The sequence below is a fragment of the Ischnura elegans genome, chromosome 3 (genome assembly GCF_921293095.1).
Source record: "Ischnura elegans chromosome 3, ioIscEleg1.1, whole genome shotgun sequence".
NCBI classification, from domain to species: Eukaryota; Metazoa; Arthropoda; class Insecta; order Odonata; family Coenagrionidae; genus Ischnura; species Ischnura elegans.
Genome location: NC_060248.1, coordinates 51485651 through 51506775, shown reverse-complemented (window position 1 = coordinate 51506775; position 21125 = coordinate 51485651). Strand labels below are relative to the sequence as shown.

The window sequence follows — 21125 nt, the reverse complement described above, 5'->3', positions numbered from 1 at the left end:
AAATAAGAAAAAAGTAATGCAACTACATATACTCATAATTATAAGTGACTGTTGAATTAAGAGAGCTCACATTGTTTTCTCTTGAATCATGGTAAAAATCTCGCAATAGCACTCGCTTTCTGTAACCATTAAATAATAAATGTATGTTCACTAATGCATGCATGTTTGTTCAAACACATAAATATAATGGTTTAAAAGGCAGTAGTACCTTTCATTTGCGATGGATATGAAAAAATGGTGCCTATCACTAAAACCTCTCTATAGTGAACCTCCATACATCAAATTGTCCTAATTTTGGTCCCATCCATTACGATGTAAAGAGGTTTTACTGTAATAGGAAAGCATGGGTAATCCAAACTTTCACTTTAATTCCTTGTTAAGTTCATATTTTTTACGTCAAATTCAGCACTGCTAGAGCAGACGTCCAAGTAGACTTGAAACATTACTTGTAAGCAAGCAAATAAAATAATTCCATTTTACGAAGGGAATTCTATTGGAAATAATAAGTCCGGTGTAGCCTATCATCAAAATGCAAATATACAGGTGCTTTTGCGTCATTTTCAATTTTTTTTAAAGATCGCGGAAAACATCGAAAAAGTGTAAAACTCCTGCACGGATAAGCTGCAAAACAGATAAACCGCAGCTGGATAATCAGGAGTCTATACGCGTAAATATATAAAAAGAGGTACATTAATTTGATTTTATCAATAGAAGAATGTGGCATGACACAATAGAGGGTTGATATCTGCCCAAATACAATAAGTCCCAAATATACGACCAAGATGGGTTCCGAGACCTTGCTTGTAAGTTGATAAACCCTTAAACGACATTGCAAAGCATGTATATCCTGCAGAATGCATCAATGCATTACAATTTTGCGTCAGCTCACGAATGTGACAAATTGATCTAGCTGCGCGTGCAACGCAACTGGAGCTAAAAAAAAAATCTGTGTGCGGGAAGGAAGACCGGGCAAAATGCTGAAAAGTTCCTGACTTCACAACGGAATAAATGATACTTTGTTCAGATTACGCCTAAAGTGCAAGTTCCTCTACATCACACTGCAATGCATCAGCCAACTCGAAAGGTGCCAAATGTGAAATTTTGGGCACGCCTGAATTTTTTGAATGTTTGAATCCCTGAAAGTTTGTAAATCAAATGTTCGTAAGACGAAGACTTACTGTACATCCTATTAATGAGCGGTAATGAGTGGGTCACCATGATACCACAGGAATGAAGTTTATCATTTGCTGTGTGCATACTGAAGTATCTCCTACTGATGAAAGAACAATAATTGACGCTCTAGGGTACAGTGCAAGAGGAGAACTTAAATGTTGCGCAATGACTATGACGTAGCATAGTGTATATCCACCTAAATGCTTATGCATATTTTTGTGTAACTTCATAATAAAGCCCTCTTTGTAACCGCCAAACCGGGACTGATGTTCATAATATCGTAATAACATTTCTTTTCTTAAGGCCGTTTTACACGGTACACGGAATTGCGCAATCTGACGTACGTGCGAAGGCGCAATCAAAATTGCGTCGTGTAAAGCGGTGAATTGCTAGAACACATGCGAGAATGCGTGGATGCGAGACGGCAAAATAGCCCGTTCTAATTTCGTTCGTGCATTCGCGCAATTCCACGCCATTTTAGAAATTAATGCAGCTCTAACCTGCGCAATTCCGTTCCTCGTGTAAAACGGCCTTTATAGATTGGATTGGCCTTTTCGTCAGGACAAACAGTTTCCTTTGTAATAACGAGCACTTTGTAATACGGTTGTTCACATTAATGAGAGTCAACTGTAACTTTCCGAAAACAAGTCTAAATGGTTTTCCTGTAAGTAATCAGCATACAATTTTCCAGAAATACCTTATCAATTTTTAACATGTAACAATATCCAATGAGGAGGCCATGAGTGGAATTCTGAATTTTTTGGAGAATAAATAAGAGCAGCACTTACTATGAGTAAACAAGACAAAGGAATACTTGCATGGGTGTGAAATTACTTTGTTCAATACAAGAAAAGAAGAAAAATGGACCGTAGCAATAAATAAATTACGACTATTTACCCTTGAGAACCGAGTACTTACCCTCGGGATCCAAAATAAGAGTCAGTGTCAGGAAACGCAGAGCAGTACTGGCGAAAGTAGCAGTTGAGAGGCGAAGCAAAGCATTCAAATGTCACACCAAACGCACGATGCAGACATTCAAATACTGCAGTTGGCAATGATGCCTGTAACACAAAAAGAATTAAACATTAACTTAACTGCATTTTAGGAAAATTGGAAGCAACATTTGATCTCATTAATTAAATTTTCTTTTTCATCTAATGTACTTGGAAGATAAATCCATGCATCCATCTATCCAGAAAAAGGTGGATGTTGGAAAAGATCATTAAAATAATAAACACTCCCCAAGGATAACAAAAGCAACATCATTCGGCATTCTTCTAGCCAAGAAGGTGGCAGACACACAGAAAAAAATTTCACACTAACACAAACATTGAATATTGGTCATTTATAAGAAAAAATGATTCTGGAATCTATATCTAGGCTAAGCATGTTCTTGAAAACAACCAAAATTTAACTTAAAATATTGATTCCAAGCTCAACCTTCTAAATAGTACCTATATTTTACTTTTTAAATATTCTAACTCCTTGAATCCTGGACAATATTTAGAACATGAACACTTGATTCATTCATATTTATTAACTTGATCAGAGATTGACCTTTTGAAAAATAATGGCTCTGTGATAACTGCAAGTCAAAATATGGTAAAGCCTGTACTAGTAAGTACACCACATATGGTGGCAATGGAAGGGACTGTTGGGACTCAGAGAGGCAGGTAGACACCACAAGTGCACGTAATGTGACGTACGGAAAGGGAAAGAAAGCTATAGTGATATGCCCATTGCCTGTTCACCAGTGGCAACGTCCATTAAAGCAATAGATTGTTTAAATTTTTGGAGTTTTAAAACAATAATACATCCTAAAACATCTGCTTGCATCAATTCCACCAAAAAAATCTTTACATTGAAAACTTGACGCACCATTTAAAAAAAGTATTTTTAAACTGTCTTATTTCCATTTTCACACTATGCTTTGAATGGTATTTTTGAGGAGGCAATCATACCAACCAATTCTTATGAAAATCTGAGAGGTCAAGATTCAATACCAGATCAAGCTGGCACAAAATAACCCACATGATATTTATATCACAGATACTTAAAGGTAGAATCTTCGCTATAACTGAAATTCTTAAATAAATAAGCTGCCATCAAATGGTAGTTTATATTTGGTAGTACCACAAGTGAAATCAACCTAAAATTACAGGAAAAGGATGCAGGTCAAAGGTAAAAAAAATTGAGTACCTGCGATGCTTGTCCTTCAGTATTTATCCCTGGTAAGCCTTTACTCCCTGAGCTCCTGTCATTGCTCCCCACCCTTCCGCCAGATCCATCCTTCCCATCAGAAGAACTTCCGTCAGCCCCAGAACCTCCACCCAAGAACGTAGAATATCTTCTCAACATGCACCACACTCGCGGTAAGAACATTTCAAATTTCTTGTCATCAAAGCAATTATGGCGATAGAGGTGTTCCTGTAAAACACAAATGATGAAATTTAACAACCTCGGTTATGAAACATTTCACATATACGACGACCTCACTTACGAAACGTATTTTTCCAGTCCTACGAGATGAAATACCTCACTTATACGACTTGTCAGAGAACTACTCCACAAAAAGATTGGGGTACGCGCACCAATTTTAGTCACAGGAGCGGGAGTAGTATGGGCTCATTACATAGATATGTCGATAAAGAATAATAAGTTTTAATAATGAGCGATACTGTTAATTAGATATTAATTTTAACTATGGTAGATGATTGTCAATCCGGAACATCTACTCTAACGGATGATTTTCTAGAATTTTTCCAAGGTTATGTTTTCCATGGCCGCAGCAAAATAACGCCCATATGAGCCATTAAAAATCCTCGCGTGCCAAAATTTTGGCTCCCAAGGTCATCCAAAAAAGATTATCATATTTGCTGTGTGGACGTAAGTTGATAATGATTCAACACAATGGCAAAAACAGCATGCATGGTCTCATTCCACGCACTTATCCCACATCTGCGGGACCAATAGCACCAGGGGAAAGTTGTTTACGCAGCATGCAGATCAAAACTGATTCAACTTGTAACTCGGCTAGATATAAGGTTAACTCTGCCTGGTGGCAAGCGTGTATTTTTTAACAGAACGAGAGTTAGTGTTAACGCCCTCAGAGAATAACTCGCATCGTCAGTCATCACGTAATCATAAAGGCAAATTCAAAACGTGAAAGATAAGGCAGTTCCTTTTGACTCAGGAATGGCTTATCACAATTTTATTGTAGTAAAAAAGCGTCCAGTGTTGTTATCAGAAATAGGAAAGTAAATAATTCCGTGTTAGACAAATCACGCAGCTTGTAAGTCAAAGTTCCCGGTGCTGAATTCGCGGAAGAATGCCGACAGAGAAGCAATACCAAGTAGATTCAATCTACTATTGCTAAAATTTCATGGGAAAATTGTTTTTAGTGTGTAAACATGATAGAGAGGGGAGATTTTTACGGGCTCTTAATCTATTTTTGTTCATTCACCACTGACAGCAGTTGCGCTGTTATTTAAGTTGCTCACTTAAAAGAAGTGATATAAGCACCAGAAAAATCTTAGTTATGGAATATTCCGGGTGCCAGTGGCATAACTAGGAATAAAAAAAAACAGGTCTTATATGGAGCAGGAGGAATACGAACATAATCATATTATCGCTGATATAAAGATCATGGTCTGGCAAAGAAAGCTCTCAATGAGTCTGGGAAGCACTCTTAATAAACAGAATAAGATTGTTAAATTTATGTATATTATGAACATTACAAGACATTACAGTGAACACATGGATTATCCATATTTTCCGATTATCCCTGCTGTTTCTCCCCATCATTAGCCCAAATAATCAGGAGTGTGCTGTATGGCTAGATCCCTCATTTTAATGTAAACACTAATCTGGTGAAGATCATTTAAAATAAGAAATGTTTTTTTCATGTTCAATAGTTCTCATTTTTCACAATGTAACAATTTAAAGCCACCAGATCAACCTCAGATCCACATCAATCCGAATAACATCCTCCCTTTTTTCCCAAAATCTCTAAGAGAAAATTAACATGGCACACAATAAATGTAAATGGAATCGTAAATAAAAATGAAATCGTCTAACATTTGGAGAGTAGGAGGGGAGAGAATTATAGGAGAAAAATGGTGAAACTCAAAAATATCACATCACGATAACCCTTCACTCACCAGTTTCTGAAGATGAGATGTGTTAATGGTAAGTGTGTCCCCGTGATACCTCAGTAATGTGTGATCTCTATCAGGAAGATAATCTATCTGAGGCAAACGTGGACAGGGGGTTGAAAACTGAACAGGGTAGCACCAAACCTTCCGCCCACCCAGTAGTCCCCCCATTAGTGGACCAGGTGGAGGGTCTGGAATGGAACACAAAAATATTTTCTCAGGACAACATTTTCTGGTTTCAAAGAATATATTTAATGAATAATAACAGCAGACATACTAAGCATAACTCCTAGTGTGATTCAAAAAGCAATTTCATTAGAATGCATGAACATTTATTTAATTTCTCTGATAAATTTGAATTTACTGCATCAACAAAATCATTCAAAATAATACATAATTATTTTCATACAAATTCGCAATCCACAAACATAAAAGGAACCCTGTTGTTTAATGAGCCACAGGATAAACTTCAACATTCATAATTTGAATGAAAACACAAAATTTAACAGCTGGATTCCTTTCATGTTCCATTACTATGAAACAAAAAAATAATTCCTACCTGGTATGGTAATACCATGTTCCTTCAGGAGATCTAAATGTTTTTCACGAACTTTTTTGGCATATTCACATGAGAGGTTATATATTTTTAAGCAAATTCCTTCCACAGATGATTTCACAGCCTCTGTAAGATGAGGCTGACACTGCCTCTGTAAATTGAACGAAAAGAAATTAATATGAGGACACAGCAGCATCATAAAATAAACCATTTTTGTTGTACAGTGAATAGCCAACAAATGAAACCTATTCATATCTTTGACATATGCAGTGGAAGCTTGTTTTTGTAAATACAACATAAAGCGAGAATCTAGTAAAAATGAGTGATAAGCATTGTACTATCAATAGGCCATTAACATGTAAAAAAATATGCATATAGGGGTATAAAGAGCATTTAACGGTTGATTTTCAATTACCTACCTTAAGGTGAGCTAGCCTATCTTGGAAGTCATCATAGTTGGCCCCTACAGTTTTTCTCAGCCATTGGAAAGTATCCTCAACATTCCATTTGACAATTTTCCGACTCTCAGGAGATACGTTTCTAAAAACAAGAGAGCAAATTAAATTAAAGAACATAAATAATGACAACTATAACTTGTCTACACTGACAAACATTGAGGTCTAATTGATTAGAGGTTGAGTGGTATTCTAAATGCACACTGCATTTAAAATGAAAAGAAGAGAATATACAAATAATTTTGAGAGAGAAGACATTGACACACATTCACAACTTTTTGGCCATTAATAAGTCAATCTTCAATGCAAACCACAGCATTTCAAACACCTTGTTTTGGGCCCAGGATTAGGCTTGAGAAGTGATTGTGTAAATTGCAAACGATGCTGCAGATAAATTGATGAACAGAAGGAATTGAAGATACAGTAAAATCCTGAAAATCTGTAAGAATGAGTTTTCACCCTTCTTTGATGTTTTCTGTGATTTTCATATGAAACAAAATCCGGTGCAAAATCACCAGGATTATCATATTTAATGCAAGGTTACACAAGGCTTATTATTTCCATCATAATTTTCTTTGCAAAACATATTTATTTTCCTTGCTTCTGAAAGGGAAAGAAATGTTTCAAGTTTACTCAGGATATTCACTCTAGAATAGGGTGGTTTCCTATTATTTTTTTATTGCCTAAATCGAAAGATTATTACTCCTGGAGTACGTATTTCACGCTTTTAGATTTTTAAATGACGATATCTATTTTTCGCGATCAAATGAAAAGTGAAAAATTTCAAGCGCGCGAAAACGCGACGCGTAAGTAGGAATGATGGGAAAAAGTCCGTGCGACGCATTTCTGGTTCCCCCTCCCGCCTTGTGAGGTGACCTTGATCGAGGCTCTGAGCGCTGATAGGACGCAGGATGCTAGCGGGTAGCTGAGTACCTTGCTGGCTGGTAGCGCTTGGCTTAAAAAAGGTTTATTAATACCTTATCAAACGAAGAAAACTTTCCGACCTTAGCCAGTTTTAATAGGTGATTATTAAGACATGTTTTCCTGAGCTCTGTGCCTCATGCATGCATTGGTAACCTCAGAAGATGTATAACTCCTATCTTCTCCTATAGAAACTAGGTCCCTGTACGTCACGTGGAGTGGCATTGCATGGGCGCCAATCTGGCCCTTTTCAAATGAGGATAAAAATGGACCATTGCCATTCGTCTAAACCGGTATATCTAATACGAAATAATTTGTATATTATGAATACACTAATGGTGGGTAACGAATCGCAATCAATGCCTTTCGTTTTCTTTGATGAAGGAAACAACCCTATTGCACAAGATGATGAGCGGCAGAAAAAAACTCTTGATTAGAAGGTTTCCTCCATGGAAAACCAATAATTATTGTTTCTATCATCTTTAAATGTATTTTTTCATATTTATTACACACACACAATTATTACCGTGGCCTCACATGCAGTTGAATACAGCCCAAGGGAACGGGAGATATCATCACACTATGTATATTAGCCCCTTCCACTTAAATTTATTTTCTGAATGTCAGGCCACTCCACTTATTTTTTCTGTGGTTCTTTTTAAATGGAATGGTAGGCAATGAAATTTCATTTTGTAGTTTGTAATCAATGTAGAACAGTGAAATAAAAAGTGATTATTCTTTCATGTTGTTCACGAACGAACCTTCTTCTCGTAAGAACACCGGGAACCCTGCTATCGCTACTCGTATAAAATCATTTTAATCATTCCAATGCACATATATTTCATGATATATGACTTCTTTCTGTAAGTTATGGACGTTTTTGAACATCATTAAGCTTTCAAAATATTTATATTTTTCCTCTAAATACCATATAAGCGTGTGTAAGAGGCGCACACCTATTTTGAGCATCGAAGCTATGAAGAAAAAATTTTTACGGCATTTTTTTTAAACTATCGCGCTGTGTTGCAGACGTATGCCTGGAATTTCGACAGTTATCGAAATTTCTTCTTTCAGTACTAATTGAAAAAGGAAATTTTGATAACTGCGGCGGTAATAGCGGCATGAGAGGGAGTAGGAGGGGAGAGGGAGCGGCATGAGAGTTCCGATCTTCTCTTCGCATACGCCGTTGCTCTACGATGCTTGCCCTATTTACGAAAAATTTTGTTTAAATGCTCTCGCAGGAGTATTGCAATAGAATTGCAGCCGTGGAAAATTTTAAGTCAAAACACGACAGGCACATAGCATGAACCTTCCCAAGAGCTTGGACAACAATCGGGGCAATCTCAGCGCAGTAGGATAATAACCACGTCGTAGATTTAACGGAGCCACACTTGGCCCTCCATCAGCCAATGCCTCTGCCATTTTTTTTTACTTTCCGAGACCCCACACAAAAATAGGAAAATATCAAGTTACAGGGGAACAATGGAAACGTGTTTCATCCCTACCCCGTCTCACCAACTGACCTTGATCGATCTCCCAGTTTCTGGAGGCCACATGCTAGGTGATTCATCTACCGAGCCCGAAGATATATCGATAGCTTTCAATAATTGTATGACACGCACCAGGTTCAAAAAAAGAAAGAGATCTAACGAGATGCATATCTGACAGAATTTAAGTTTTTTAAGCTCTAATTGTTTGACACAAATATTAATAGTTACAACAAGGCTACTAATATTCAAAATAATCCAAACAGCACAATTTCTGAGGGAACAAGCGTAGCATAAATGCATTCAAACAAGACGAGACAGACTGGAAACTTCAGGCAATGCAAACTGCGTATATCACATTGCTGTGCCTTCGCCCCTTCGCTTTGAAGCAAACGACGTCACATGCAAGATCGGACGTGTTCGTCCCTTGCTCCTTCGCTCGTAGCCTCGTTGCTTCGAAGACGGAGGGAGCGCCTCCTTCCCCTCGACCTCTCCTTCAGCGCTCTTCACTTATAAGCATTTCTGATTTCTTCTATCCACAATTTAGTCCAGCAGTGAACATACTCGTTTGAATTTTTTAAACCACAGGTTTTGACATCAATATAATTTTCAATTGCAATAATACTCTATATTAGTGGCTGAAGATGATTTTTGAAAAATCAGGTCCTAAGCGTAATGGCAATTACTCGGCAAGACAGATATGGACTATTAACCAGGTATGTCCTTCAAAACTACGCGTTTCTCTACATTTGATAAGCGATTACTATAGGCAGTATAAATGCCACCGGATGCCCACTCGTGGCAGTAAATTTAGCGTGCCCTCCGGAGCGAAAAACCCTGCGCGATCTTTTCCATATTCACCTCTGGGGTACCGACGTGACGGCGCGATGCTTACAAGAAAAGCAAACAGGAGTATTTTAAAAATACGTCACTAAGGGAGAAACTCCCCTGCGTGCCGCTTGTTTTTGACCCAGGGTTTCAGATGACTGACTCACGCTGAAAACCAAGGCCACTCAGTTCCCCTTGGACTTGCGACCGGTAAAGGGGAGGGGGGGAAGGTAAGAAGTTTGTGTAAGAGGCGCACCCTCATTTTCGGCTGCAATTTCTGGGAAAAAAGATGCGCCTCTTACATGCACTTATACGGTAGTGCCTTGCACAATTTGGCATTGGAAGTTCGTGATGAGCCAGACTCGTAATTTCAGCTCAAGGGGTTAATGACACAACCAGTTAAGGTCAAACACGAAGGAGGTGAGTAGAAGAAAAGAGGGCAGCAGGGCTCTTGCCTGCGTACACACTTAGCTGGCATATATGGAGGGAATATGAGTTCAGTAGAACTTGGCAGTCAGTTGAGTATGGGGATTGACGTCACAAGCCGCCTGACATGGCGGCGGAGTGTTATAAGCGCAACATTGATTTTGGAATGTTTATTTGTTATTAACAAATTCACCCATGGTCGTACGACTGTAGGACTTGGAATTTTGCTTAATTAAACCAAACTGATATTTTTAACAGGCCTCACCAAAAAGGTGCAAATACAGTAAAACTTTGATTTTACGCAGTTGGAGGGACCGAAATATGGGCACTGTGTAAAATCAAAGTGTGTAAAATCAAGAGTTGGTATTGAGGAGGAGTATAGTTTTCAGGATAACACTAGCTCATTATTGCTCGGAAAATGAAGCCTAATAATCTTATTTACTCAAAAGCAACACCACAGATGACGTGTTACCTTAAGAGAAACAACGTTGCATTCCTGAACAGTGTTTCCCATGGTTGAACAAAATGGTTGAAATGCCAGCATTTCTGGCACTAAGATTACTTCTGTTACCCAGGAGAAATTTCGGAATGGTGATACTAAATGGTCGCAGAGAAGCTAATTTTCGAAAATATTCTCATTAAAAGCAGTTTTCAGGATATCCGTTTAACCACCAGCAGACAAACAAAGATTGGAGATTGAAGAAATGAGATACCTGAGGATAGTCATCCAAATTAACCCCATTAACAGGGAGCAAAATTTTGCTAATACATCACAAAGGCTATACACCCTGTGGGCCTGGGTTCAAGTCCTGGCAGTAGCAGAGACTTATCAGAGATGGCCCTATCCCTACTTGAGTCTAATGTGGAGGGCACTTCCAGTGCACCACTCTGTCCATCAGATGGGAAGTTAAGTCCTGGTCCCTTTTGAGCTTATCATTACAACCTGGCTAATGCCAACATGGGGTTCCTATCCCCCCAGCCCTTACTTCATGGCGCTAATGACCCCAGCTGTCGGTTACCTCCTTCCAAATAGCATACCATAGATAATACGGAGCACACAGGACCCGCGATATTCGGAAATTCAGATTTTTCCGGTGTTTAGATCACTTTTTATAAGTGAGCTATTTAAATAATCGCGCAACTACCGTCATGCCGCCAGTGATGAGTAAAAAAATGATTAATAGTCCGGAACAATTTTCCCACTTTTTAATTTTTACGCAATAAAAAAGCATTTTCCCATGAAATTTTGGCTTTAGTAGATTGAATCTACCGGGTATAGCTTCTCTGTCGGCATTCTTCCGCGAATTCAGCGCCGGGACCTTCGACTCACAAGCCGTGTGACTCAGCTTCACGTAATATTTTGCTTCCCCATATCTGATAACAACATCGGACACTTTTTGTATTTCGATTTAATGGTACTAAGCCATTCCTGAGTTTAAAGGGACTGCCTTATCACTCACGTCTTGAATTTGACTTCAATGATTACATGACGATTGACGACGCGAGTTATTCTCCGAGTGCATTAACTCCCGTTCCGTTAAAACGCTTGCCACCTAGCGGAGTTAAGCTAATAGCTAATCAAGTTCCAACCATGTTTAACTTAAACCGTCTGACAATGAGATACAATTTGAGTCGGTTCTGATAAGCGAGTAGCGCAAGCAATTTTCCCTCGCCTCCATTTGTCCCGCAGATGTGGGGTTATAGCCTGGGAATGAGACAACGCATGCTGCTTTTACCATCGTGTTGAATCACCATCGACTTACGTCCATGCTAGAAGTACGACTATCTTTTTTGGATCACCTTGGAAGCCAAAATTTTGGCACGGGAGTATTTTTAACGACTCATTTCGCCGTTATATTTCGCTGGGGCGACGGAAAACATAGCGTTGGCAAAATTCTAGTAAGCCTTGCGTTGGGGATAGATATTCCGTAGCTCATAATTCTGGATATATTAACAGCGTCGATCAATAAGTCGAATAATAAACGAAAGGTGATATTGTTAATATCTCCAGCGATCATGTCTTAATCAAAAGTAGTTACGCATACACGGCGATTGCCGTGTGTTTTAGGTTTCGATATCCTTCTACGGCGAATTTGAACTAAGAGCGACATTCGCGTTCGTAATGGAGCCTGAAATATTACTGAGAGGGCTCACGGGGAAGCAATAATTAGATTCGCGATGTATTTAGTTTCACGCTCAACAGCGCGATGTCATTTTAATCGTTCCTGTATTCATTTTTGCAACTCATTGAGACGAAATAATAACCTAACTGCATATTGCTCTAGTCGGATTTTCAAAACAAGCCGAAAGACATCTGCGTAAAATCAAGATTAGCGACCTCTTAGGGGCTTGGGTTATGCTGCGCAAAATCGAAAAACTGCGTAAAATCAAGAAAAGATGTAAAATCGAAGTTTCACCATTGCAATCCCCTATGCTTTCCGGCCGGACTTGAGTGCCGTTGCGTAAAAACGAGACTTGATGTAAAATCGAAGTTTTACTGTACTCTATTTAGTGCTCATCTTCTTGATTTAAAAACTGATAAGGTGTTCGGGCAGGCGATTCTTCGAGAACCTCCAAAAGTAATTGTAATGATGACGACTTTTCTACGGATTGTAAGTATCGCGAAGATGGGACTTCTTTCCTAGCTTCCCCCTTTTTCCACCTCTCGCCACCCACCACCCACGCGCCGCTGCATTGGCGGTTTGCTTCTCCCCTTATCACCCTTCCTGTCACGCATCCCACTCCACCTCGCCTTAGGCGTGAGATCCGTGCAGCGTCAGCAGAGAGCAGCCTCCTGGGTGGGGAAATACAGATAGCACGCGGACGGGCGTGCGATGAGAACGGCGTTGGCAGTTGCGTCAACGAAGAGCGTGAGTGTGGTTTTGGCGACTGTAGAGTACTAACGTGCCTAATAAACCTGCTTGAGTAACGTAGTTTCTTTTTAATTAATCCTGCCTTCCCTGATGCTATCGATATACTGAACCTTTCTGGAATGCAATTACCCCAATTGCTATTACAGCATACTCCCTATTATCCTATGATGGGGAAATGCGGCACAAATAATCAGAAAACACAAATAATCCAAACTATTACTTTGATTCTATTATTATTTATGCACATTATCTGTTAATTCAGATTGCTTTCCATCATAACAAGCTTCCATTTCCCGACCCAGATTTTTTAAGTGGTGATAATGCGATTGTTCTCGTACTTCTCCTGCTCCATGCAATACCTAGTTTCCGAAGACCAGGCATCCGTGAGGGCAAGATGGTGTATTCAGAAAAGTGGTTTGGACAAATGCTTCGAAACCACTCCATGATGTGGAAAACTATAGACGTCAGGCACCACGCCGCATAGTTGGGTCTCGCAAAGTTGCCCGGTATGAAACTGCTGATCCATGATAACTGGGCGCGATCGCGCATCTCAATAGCTGAAAAAAAGGAGTACGTAACTCCCGTTAAGGTAACGGGTGAGCGATCATGCCATCTCACAGCAGCAGTTACAAGTAACCAGGACTTATGGCAAATTGTCTACACTGGCAAGTGCCTGGCTATGACTCATGCTATCTCTACTTCCACTTTCCCCAGCTGCCTTCACTTCTTCTATTCCCTTCCTCTCCAGTTTGACCTCTACTAGTCACGGCGTAAACATGTCCGAGTGTGACAAATTCTCCGGTTCCCTCGGGCTGCACTCAACCACATGCGAGGCCACGGCATTACTTCCGAATTTGCGATATAAAATATACAATTAGAGATTGTAGATAACATTTATCTTACTTTACGATTGGTTTACCATCGAAGAATCTTCTAAAATTAATCAACAGTTTCTTTCCGGTCGCTGATGGTCATAGAGATGCTAAAGTAGACGTCCAATGAAACTAGAAAAATTCCTTGTCAGCAAATAAATAAAATTAATAAATACATATAATATTTTATAATGGGGATTCTAATGGAAATAATAAGCCTGGTATAGCCTTACATTAAAATGCAAATATCCTGGTGCTTTTGTGTCCGATTTGATTTTTTTATAAAGAAACGTCAAAGTAGCGTGAATTCGTGCACTGATAATCCACAACATGATTAAAGTGCAGCCGGATAATCAGGAGTCTGCTGTATTTACTTCCCTGGTTAACATGTTTTCCTGGGTTGCACATTCATTTTTTGTGGTCCCTTCAGAAATGCACTAAACAAGTTCTACTGTAAAATGACATTATTGGCTCTGTAAAAAGTCAGGTGAGTAAAGCTCTCAATGAGTCCTTGAATAAATCTAATAAAACAGAGATTATTGTTTGTGTTAAATAAATAAAGTTAATATATCATAAATTAAAAATAATAAGTGACTGTTGTTTGATTAACATAATTAATTATAAGAAATATAAGAGCAATTTTGGACTACATATTTGTTTTTTCGGATTATTTATGCCACATCTCCTCATCATGAGCATGGATAATTGCGAGTTAATTGTACTCTCAGACACTGAACTCATTAGTTGATGATCATAGAACTCTTAAATGTGATGGTCAGGATACTGAAAATGAATTTGAAATAAGGTTTCAAATTTGTTGAGTTCTGGGCATTGCCATCGAGAAATTATTGAGGTCATTGTTCCTTTTTTTCACTTTCATCTGCATTTTGGAAAAACAATTTAATTAACCAATAACAATGCATGTCATTGAATTGAATGAGGAAAACAATATAGAGGGAAAAATATCTGCGCAACAGTCTTTAATAGTCAACGTAGAATATGGTACATACCGTATTTCTCCGAATATAGTCCCCCCCCCCCCCCCCTAATTTTGAGGCTTCAGTTTCGGGAAAAGTTAAAAACATGCATTTGAATATAGTCCCCCCTTTACTTTTGCCATGGGCATTTTTGGAAAAAAGGGGGCACTATATTCAGACATATACGGTAGATCAATTAGCATAATCCTTCTAATCAGTGAAATGGAATAGGTAGTAAGCTATTCTTGACATGAGGCAATGGAAAATGAGAGAGATACAGATACATCAGCAATGGGATGTAATTGATAATGATACCTGACGCTTAAGATAAAAGGCATAATATTTAATTTTCTTTAAAGTGATAGACAAGGCTAGTTGTAGTTTTAAGCATGACAACGTATATTAGATTTTCAAGCTTACTATCAATCTGTATTCATAAAGGATGAAAAAAGTCTTTCAGAATAGTCAATCAACCAACCAATTAAACTTGATTGTTTCTGGCTTTACTTTGTGAAAATCCATTCTTAAGCAATGAAAATTTTCAAAAATGATTTAAAATACTAAATATCAATTTATTGTCATAACAACCACACCGAAAAATCAACAAAAAAATCTAGTTTTCGTCGTATGAATTTCAATTTCCTGAAACAATTACAAATATGCTATAATTATGTAAATGTTTTAGTCCCATAAGGCTCCCATGTTAATTCAAGTCGATATATCTCGAAAACTAATCGACTTTTTCGAGTTTTCGGAATTTTCCTGCCTATGAATATTTTTTCTCCACCTGTGCAACAAATTTCAGCTCTCCAGCTTTTCTGGAAATGGTCGGGAATTAGTATACATGAGTGAGTGAGTGGTTACACATGCGATTGTATATATATTGTATATTTATACCAACCAATTACCTCGACTCGATGAGCTTCTTAGCAGCCTCAGCGTATCTAGAAAGCTGTTTCCTAGCATCAGCTGTAAATTTAGGCTTGTTAAGTTTGATGGGAATGTCATTCATCACTTCTCGGTAGAGTGACAATGATATGCCAGGGGGCGCACATCGACACGGGAGCAGAGGATCAGTCGGAGGTGTAGTCAGCTGCGTGATGGAGGATGGAGAGCAACCGGGGCCTGGAGCTGGAGGAAGGCCATGAAGACCCAGGCCAGCGCCAATGCCAACTCCATCTTCAGCCACCTTCCTCTCCATGAGCCAACGGTTGAAAGATTCTCTCGGAGCATTGATAGATTCCCGTGAATGACAAAGCTCTTGATATGTCTGTCGTAATTTAGCTGCCAGGGAGCATCTTAAGGCCTCAATGTCAGGGTGGGGATGGGGTAACGCGGTCGGTAGCCGCTCATAAATAATTGCATTAGTAGCAACTTCTAGATCCCATGGACCCCTGTAATGACCAACAGAAATCAGCAAATGAATAAGATGCATGCGATCACTGACGATGAGGGAAGAAATCGCATAAAAGTAGGGTAAAAAGTCAGGCCACATCAAAACAGATGTAATGACAGGTCAATGTGCTTCAATGCATGGTTCTCTACACAGAGATTCACAGAAACCCAATAATTATGAGAAGGCATGGAAATGACTTTAATGAAGAATCCATTGCAGACAAAGGTATTCAAAAAATACCTTAAGAAAAAAATCTAAGAATTAGAAGAAATACGAGAAAAATTATTGAGGTGAAGAATTTCACACAGGATTTTTGTGATATGAAATAGATTTCATAGATGTCATGCTAAGTGAGAATGAATATCATAAATTAATTATTCATGCTCAGCAATAAAAAACATTATCAAGTTATATTGGTTAGTTATTAGGTATTGAACTAAATTTATGCCATAAGTTTCACATATAATTTAAACAACTAATAATGTAATAATTTATGAGCTGATAATGTCAAAGAATGAATAACACTTTGTACATGGATATTTAAAATTGATGATAATATAAAGTAAAAAGAATTACACCTTGCTAGTTATTTCACCCTTCAAAACAGAAAAATCCACACATGAAAGCAGAAGTGATGGTATAGCAGGTACCGTACATAAATTAAAAATGTAAGAATGAATTGGTAAGATGCATTATGAATATTTTATTGCATGAGAGGTTATGAATCAAAGAATAAAACTGCTAACTTTCACTGAGTCCCACTGAAAATTTAAACCAGTGACATATTCCTCAAATTAGGCCTAAATATGAAACAACCCTTCTTTCCTATTTGACAGTGGCACCAAATTTTTACTGTTACATAATACTATTCATACTTTTCATAATACTATTTAGGAGAAGTTTTAAGGGGCAAAATGACAGGTTTGATAGATCTGAATATGACCTTACGACAGCATATGCCTACCACCAATAGAAGCGGTACTATTTTTCACAAAACAAGAAATAATAGAAATGAATTTATTGATGGGATAAATCAAATATCATAATTCTATATTCACATAATTTCAATTTATTCATATGCTTGCAATGGAACCCTTTTCAGCAATATGGGAATTTTATCCCACATAAAGAAAGTTTCACACTGCTTCTGATTTACTAATCAAAATCTTAACTCTCAAGCACTTATCCAAGAAAACATTCATTCCACACTCACGCAAGAAAGAACTTCTTAGCCATAGGACTTCCAAGAGATTCCTCAGAAGCTCTCCGTTTGGCTACAGGGTGCATGACTCCACCGGGAGGTGGAATCATTGGGCCATTGGAAGATGGCATAGCTCCGACCATTCCTGGTGGGATAACACCGCCGCTTCCTGGGCCACATTGGATTCCCAATGGGTCTGTTACGGGGTCAAACTACAATTGGCAAACATACACAGAGGTGAGATGACAAAAGCCACTTATAAGTATATTCAGGCTTAAGTCTATGACTAAATGAGATATGTTTATGCCGCAGTTTAAATGCACGCCAAAGACTAATCTTTCCTTAATACCACTAATATTCTTAATTTACACAGGGGATAAATTAATAGTTCACCCAGAAAAATATCTTTCTTTTACTGCAGATCAGAGTTCAGCAACTTACAATTCATGAAAAGATTTTAAGTAGCTTCACTAAAAATATTTAGATAAATAATTTATTTAGTGCTTAATGAGTTATTTTTCCCAGTTTCATAAATTACTCATTGGATAAACGTACCCCATGCAACTACCCCTATTTTAGCATTGCCAGCTACAGCTATGAACAAGTAGATAACCTGGATTGTTGATACTCATTCACCAATTGGTTTGAATGATAAAAGAAGAGAAAAACACCATTAATCAACACACTGATGGTTCTAAGGAATTGCGTATGTCCATTGGGATGGAAAAAAACCACTATTATTTCAGGGATTCTAGAAAAGGCATGTGACACGCATGAGTTTATTGACAGACACCAGCCACAAGCTCTTAATTCAAACATTAGCCTGTCACTATGCTTATCCTTGCATTCATTTTCAAAATAATTTCAAACTTAAAAAATCATGCTAAAATTTATGATTAAGAAAGTATAAATAATACCTATTGTCTTTATACCTTTTGCACCCATTGATAAATTACACATCCATACCAGTGATAACCACCTTCTTAAAACCCAACATAGAAATTACAGTAACAAATAGTAATAGTAAATTGTGGAACCTGCCATTGTCTTTCCTTTTTTGTTTCATAGTAAATACTAATTACTGGTAATACAGTTAACTGATAATTTATAGCAGTTAATAGGGCAAATTCAGTGAAAATTTTCTGTATGGCAAATAACTTCAAAATGACTCCATTCAAGTTGATAATGATGAGTAAATACACAATACACCCAATATGGAAACAAAAAATATGATATTGATTTAAACTATGCCTATTAAATGATGATAGGAGAATAAATTTATTTGTTTTGCACCGATAGGAGAGAGCCAGGTCACTGAGCCCTGTAATCATTGTAAAGGTGAGGTTCACCATATGTAGGTCATGAATCACCCCATACCCCAATGCCCATACCATAAATCACCCCAAGGCTATACGACAAATGTTCATATAAAACAAACCGTAAAAAAATTTGAAACAAACTAGCATGCTACTTGACTCTGCTTGGGAAGGATAGCACCTGGAGAAATGAGAAACTTGGAATTCATGGTCACTTGGCAGGGTCTATAGGTAAGCGAATAAAGCAGCTATGATGATGGTAGGCTTAAATGCATATGTAAGAGCAAACAATGGAAAAAACTGTTTCCATATATCAGACACAGGATCAGCTTATGCTCCACAACATTGATGTCATATGAACTCATACCCCAGCAAAAAGATTTGCACCAAGAGGATTAATTGTTGAAAGTAAAATCCTTTGAGTCATGTTTTCCCTTTGAGCGTGTCACTAGGTGCACCTACGCAGGAGGATGTCAAACCAAAGAAGTTGTATGACCTGACTCAACAAACGGCAATGCGAATGCCGATGCTGAATAACAGAATAATTCATAATATGATGAAATACTTTGGGAAGAGCCCAGGATCCAAGTGTTAATGCTAAAGGAAAAAGAAAGACATTTGGCGCAATCGGGGAATTCGTCTAAAAGCCTGCAGCAGGGAACGTGTTTACGGCAGCTCCCATTTTAGGGAATGGAGGCCAGTTTTTACAGGGAATGGCTTTACAAGCAGTAAAATATGCTAATTATATTACAGCATTTAATAGCATTAATAAGTGTAATTGTATTAGCTAAATGTAAAATTTACAGTGTCGTTACGTGATGAATTAAAAGGGAATTCTGGCTTCAAAGCTCCTTAAAAATAATACATTTACTTCATGAGGACATGTGTAAAATAATAACCACACAAAAATTACACACTAATTATCGTACAATCAGTTTACAATCAGTGGTATGCTCCTGCCTTTAATCAGTAAATATCTATTTACCGACCCCATTCTGACCCCTTTGATTCATTGGCCAATACAACACACTCCCGATTATCCGGGCTAATGATGGGGAGTGACGGCACGAATAAACGGAAAACACAGATAACCCAAACTTTGACGTGCATGTCTTGTAATGTTCATAATTTATGTAAAACAAACAATATATTATTATTTATGCAGTGATTCTGTGATTTTAGAGAACCTTCCAGACTCATAGAGAGCTTTCTTCGCCAGTCTGCAATCTTTTCAGCGGCGATAACAAGGTTTCACCCGTACTATTACGGATCCATGTAAGAACTGGTTTCCGCGGCTGCGTTATCACGGATACAGAAAAGTGGTTTGCACGAATGCTTCAAAACCACTGCGCGACGTTGGAAATCAACACTTCCAGGCACCACGCCACGCAGTAGCATCTCGCGCATTTTGCCCAGGTTGCAACAGCTGCAGAATGTATATCCATGATTACGGAGCGCGATCGTGCACTGCCAAACTTCGAAAACAGGAACACAAGCTCTCGTGAATGCAGCTGGCGAGTGATCGCATCTGTTTTACGAAGGGGATTCTAATGGAAATAATAAGCCCTTTGTATCCTAGCATTCGAATGCAGTGATTCCAGTGATTTTGCATCCAATATCATTTTCTTATGAAGATCGCTGAAAATATTGAGCGAGAGTGAAAATTATGCTCGGATAATCCGCATCAGGGATAAACCACAGCCGGATAATCAGGAGTCTGCTGTACCAGGAAATACTCAGGATTATGGAAGAACCAAGATTTATGCTTTCGTTTATCGGATATAAATTTATCTGTCGCCGCACCACTCCTGTTCCTGTATAACTGTTCGCAACACGTACATTGGCTATTATTTGCTACACTCCGCTAAAGCGACAATTCGCTATAGCGAGTGTTCATTGGAGGACCGTGGGATCTCGTTTTATCGAGGTTGCACTGTAGTTTGTCAACTTGCCTAAAACGCACTAAACGACTACAGTTCTCTACATTTTTCTGAGTCAACTACCAACGATGTGCGTGCGACAGTGCATGATGCGAAATTCACAGTATTCGAGGTATTCCAGACGGTACCTTTAGCATAATTATTCGAGATCTCGAAAATTGAATACTTTCTAGTATTCGAGGTATTCGTGGATACTATTCGCACATCTCTAGTAATAACCTTAAAAAATTACTAGTTAACACTAAAGACCAAGTGCAGCCTTTTGAAAGAAGTGGATACCTCCATTGAATAAACACTCAACAATCGCCCACCTAAACAAATCCACTCATCTAGATAGCCCTAATAGTACTAGATAAGTGCTTATGATGAGCCTTAATAGCACTAGATACCTCCGCTGCATAAATGCTCAACAATCGCCAACCGAATCAAATCCACTCATCTAGTACTATTAGGGCTATCTAGATGAGTGGATTTGTTTCGGTGGGTGTGATTGTTGAGCATTTATGCAGTGGAGGTATCGAAATGGTATTTACAAATTAAAGTGCATCAA

The 21125-nt window shown here is 38.3% G+C and overlaps 1 protein-coding gene across 2 annotated transcripts in view; it reads right to left on the bottom strand.

Annotated features, from left to right (window-relative positions):
• Positions 1-21125, bottom strand: part of LOC124155770 (mRNA (2'-O-methyladenosine-N(6)-)-methyltransferase) — a 36154-nt gene that overhangs the window by 8257 nt on the left and 6772 nt on the right. For both annotated transcript variants that reach the window (XM_046529858.1, XM_046529861.1), the window contains exons 4-10: positions 17332-17531; positions 15631-16116; positions 6303-6423; positions 5887-6034; positions 5334-5518; positions 3373-3600; positions 2092-2234 (exon numbers count right to left, since the gene is read on the bottom strand). In XM_046529858.1, coding sequence (XP_046385814.1) covers positions 2092-2234; positions 3373-3600; positions 5334-5518; positions 5887-6034; positions 6303-6423; positions 15631-16116; positions 17332-17531 — 1511 coding nt within the window. The remainder of the gene's footprint in view (positions 1-2091; positions 2235-3372; positions 3601-5333; positions 5519-5886; positions 6035-6302; positions 6424-15630; positions 16117-17331; positions 17532-21125) is intronic.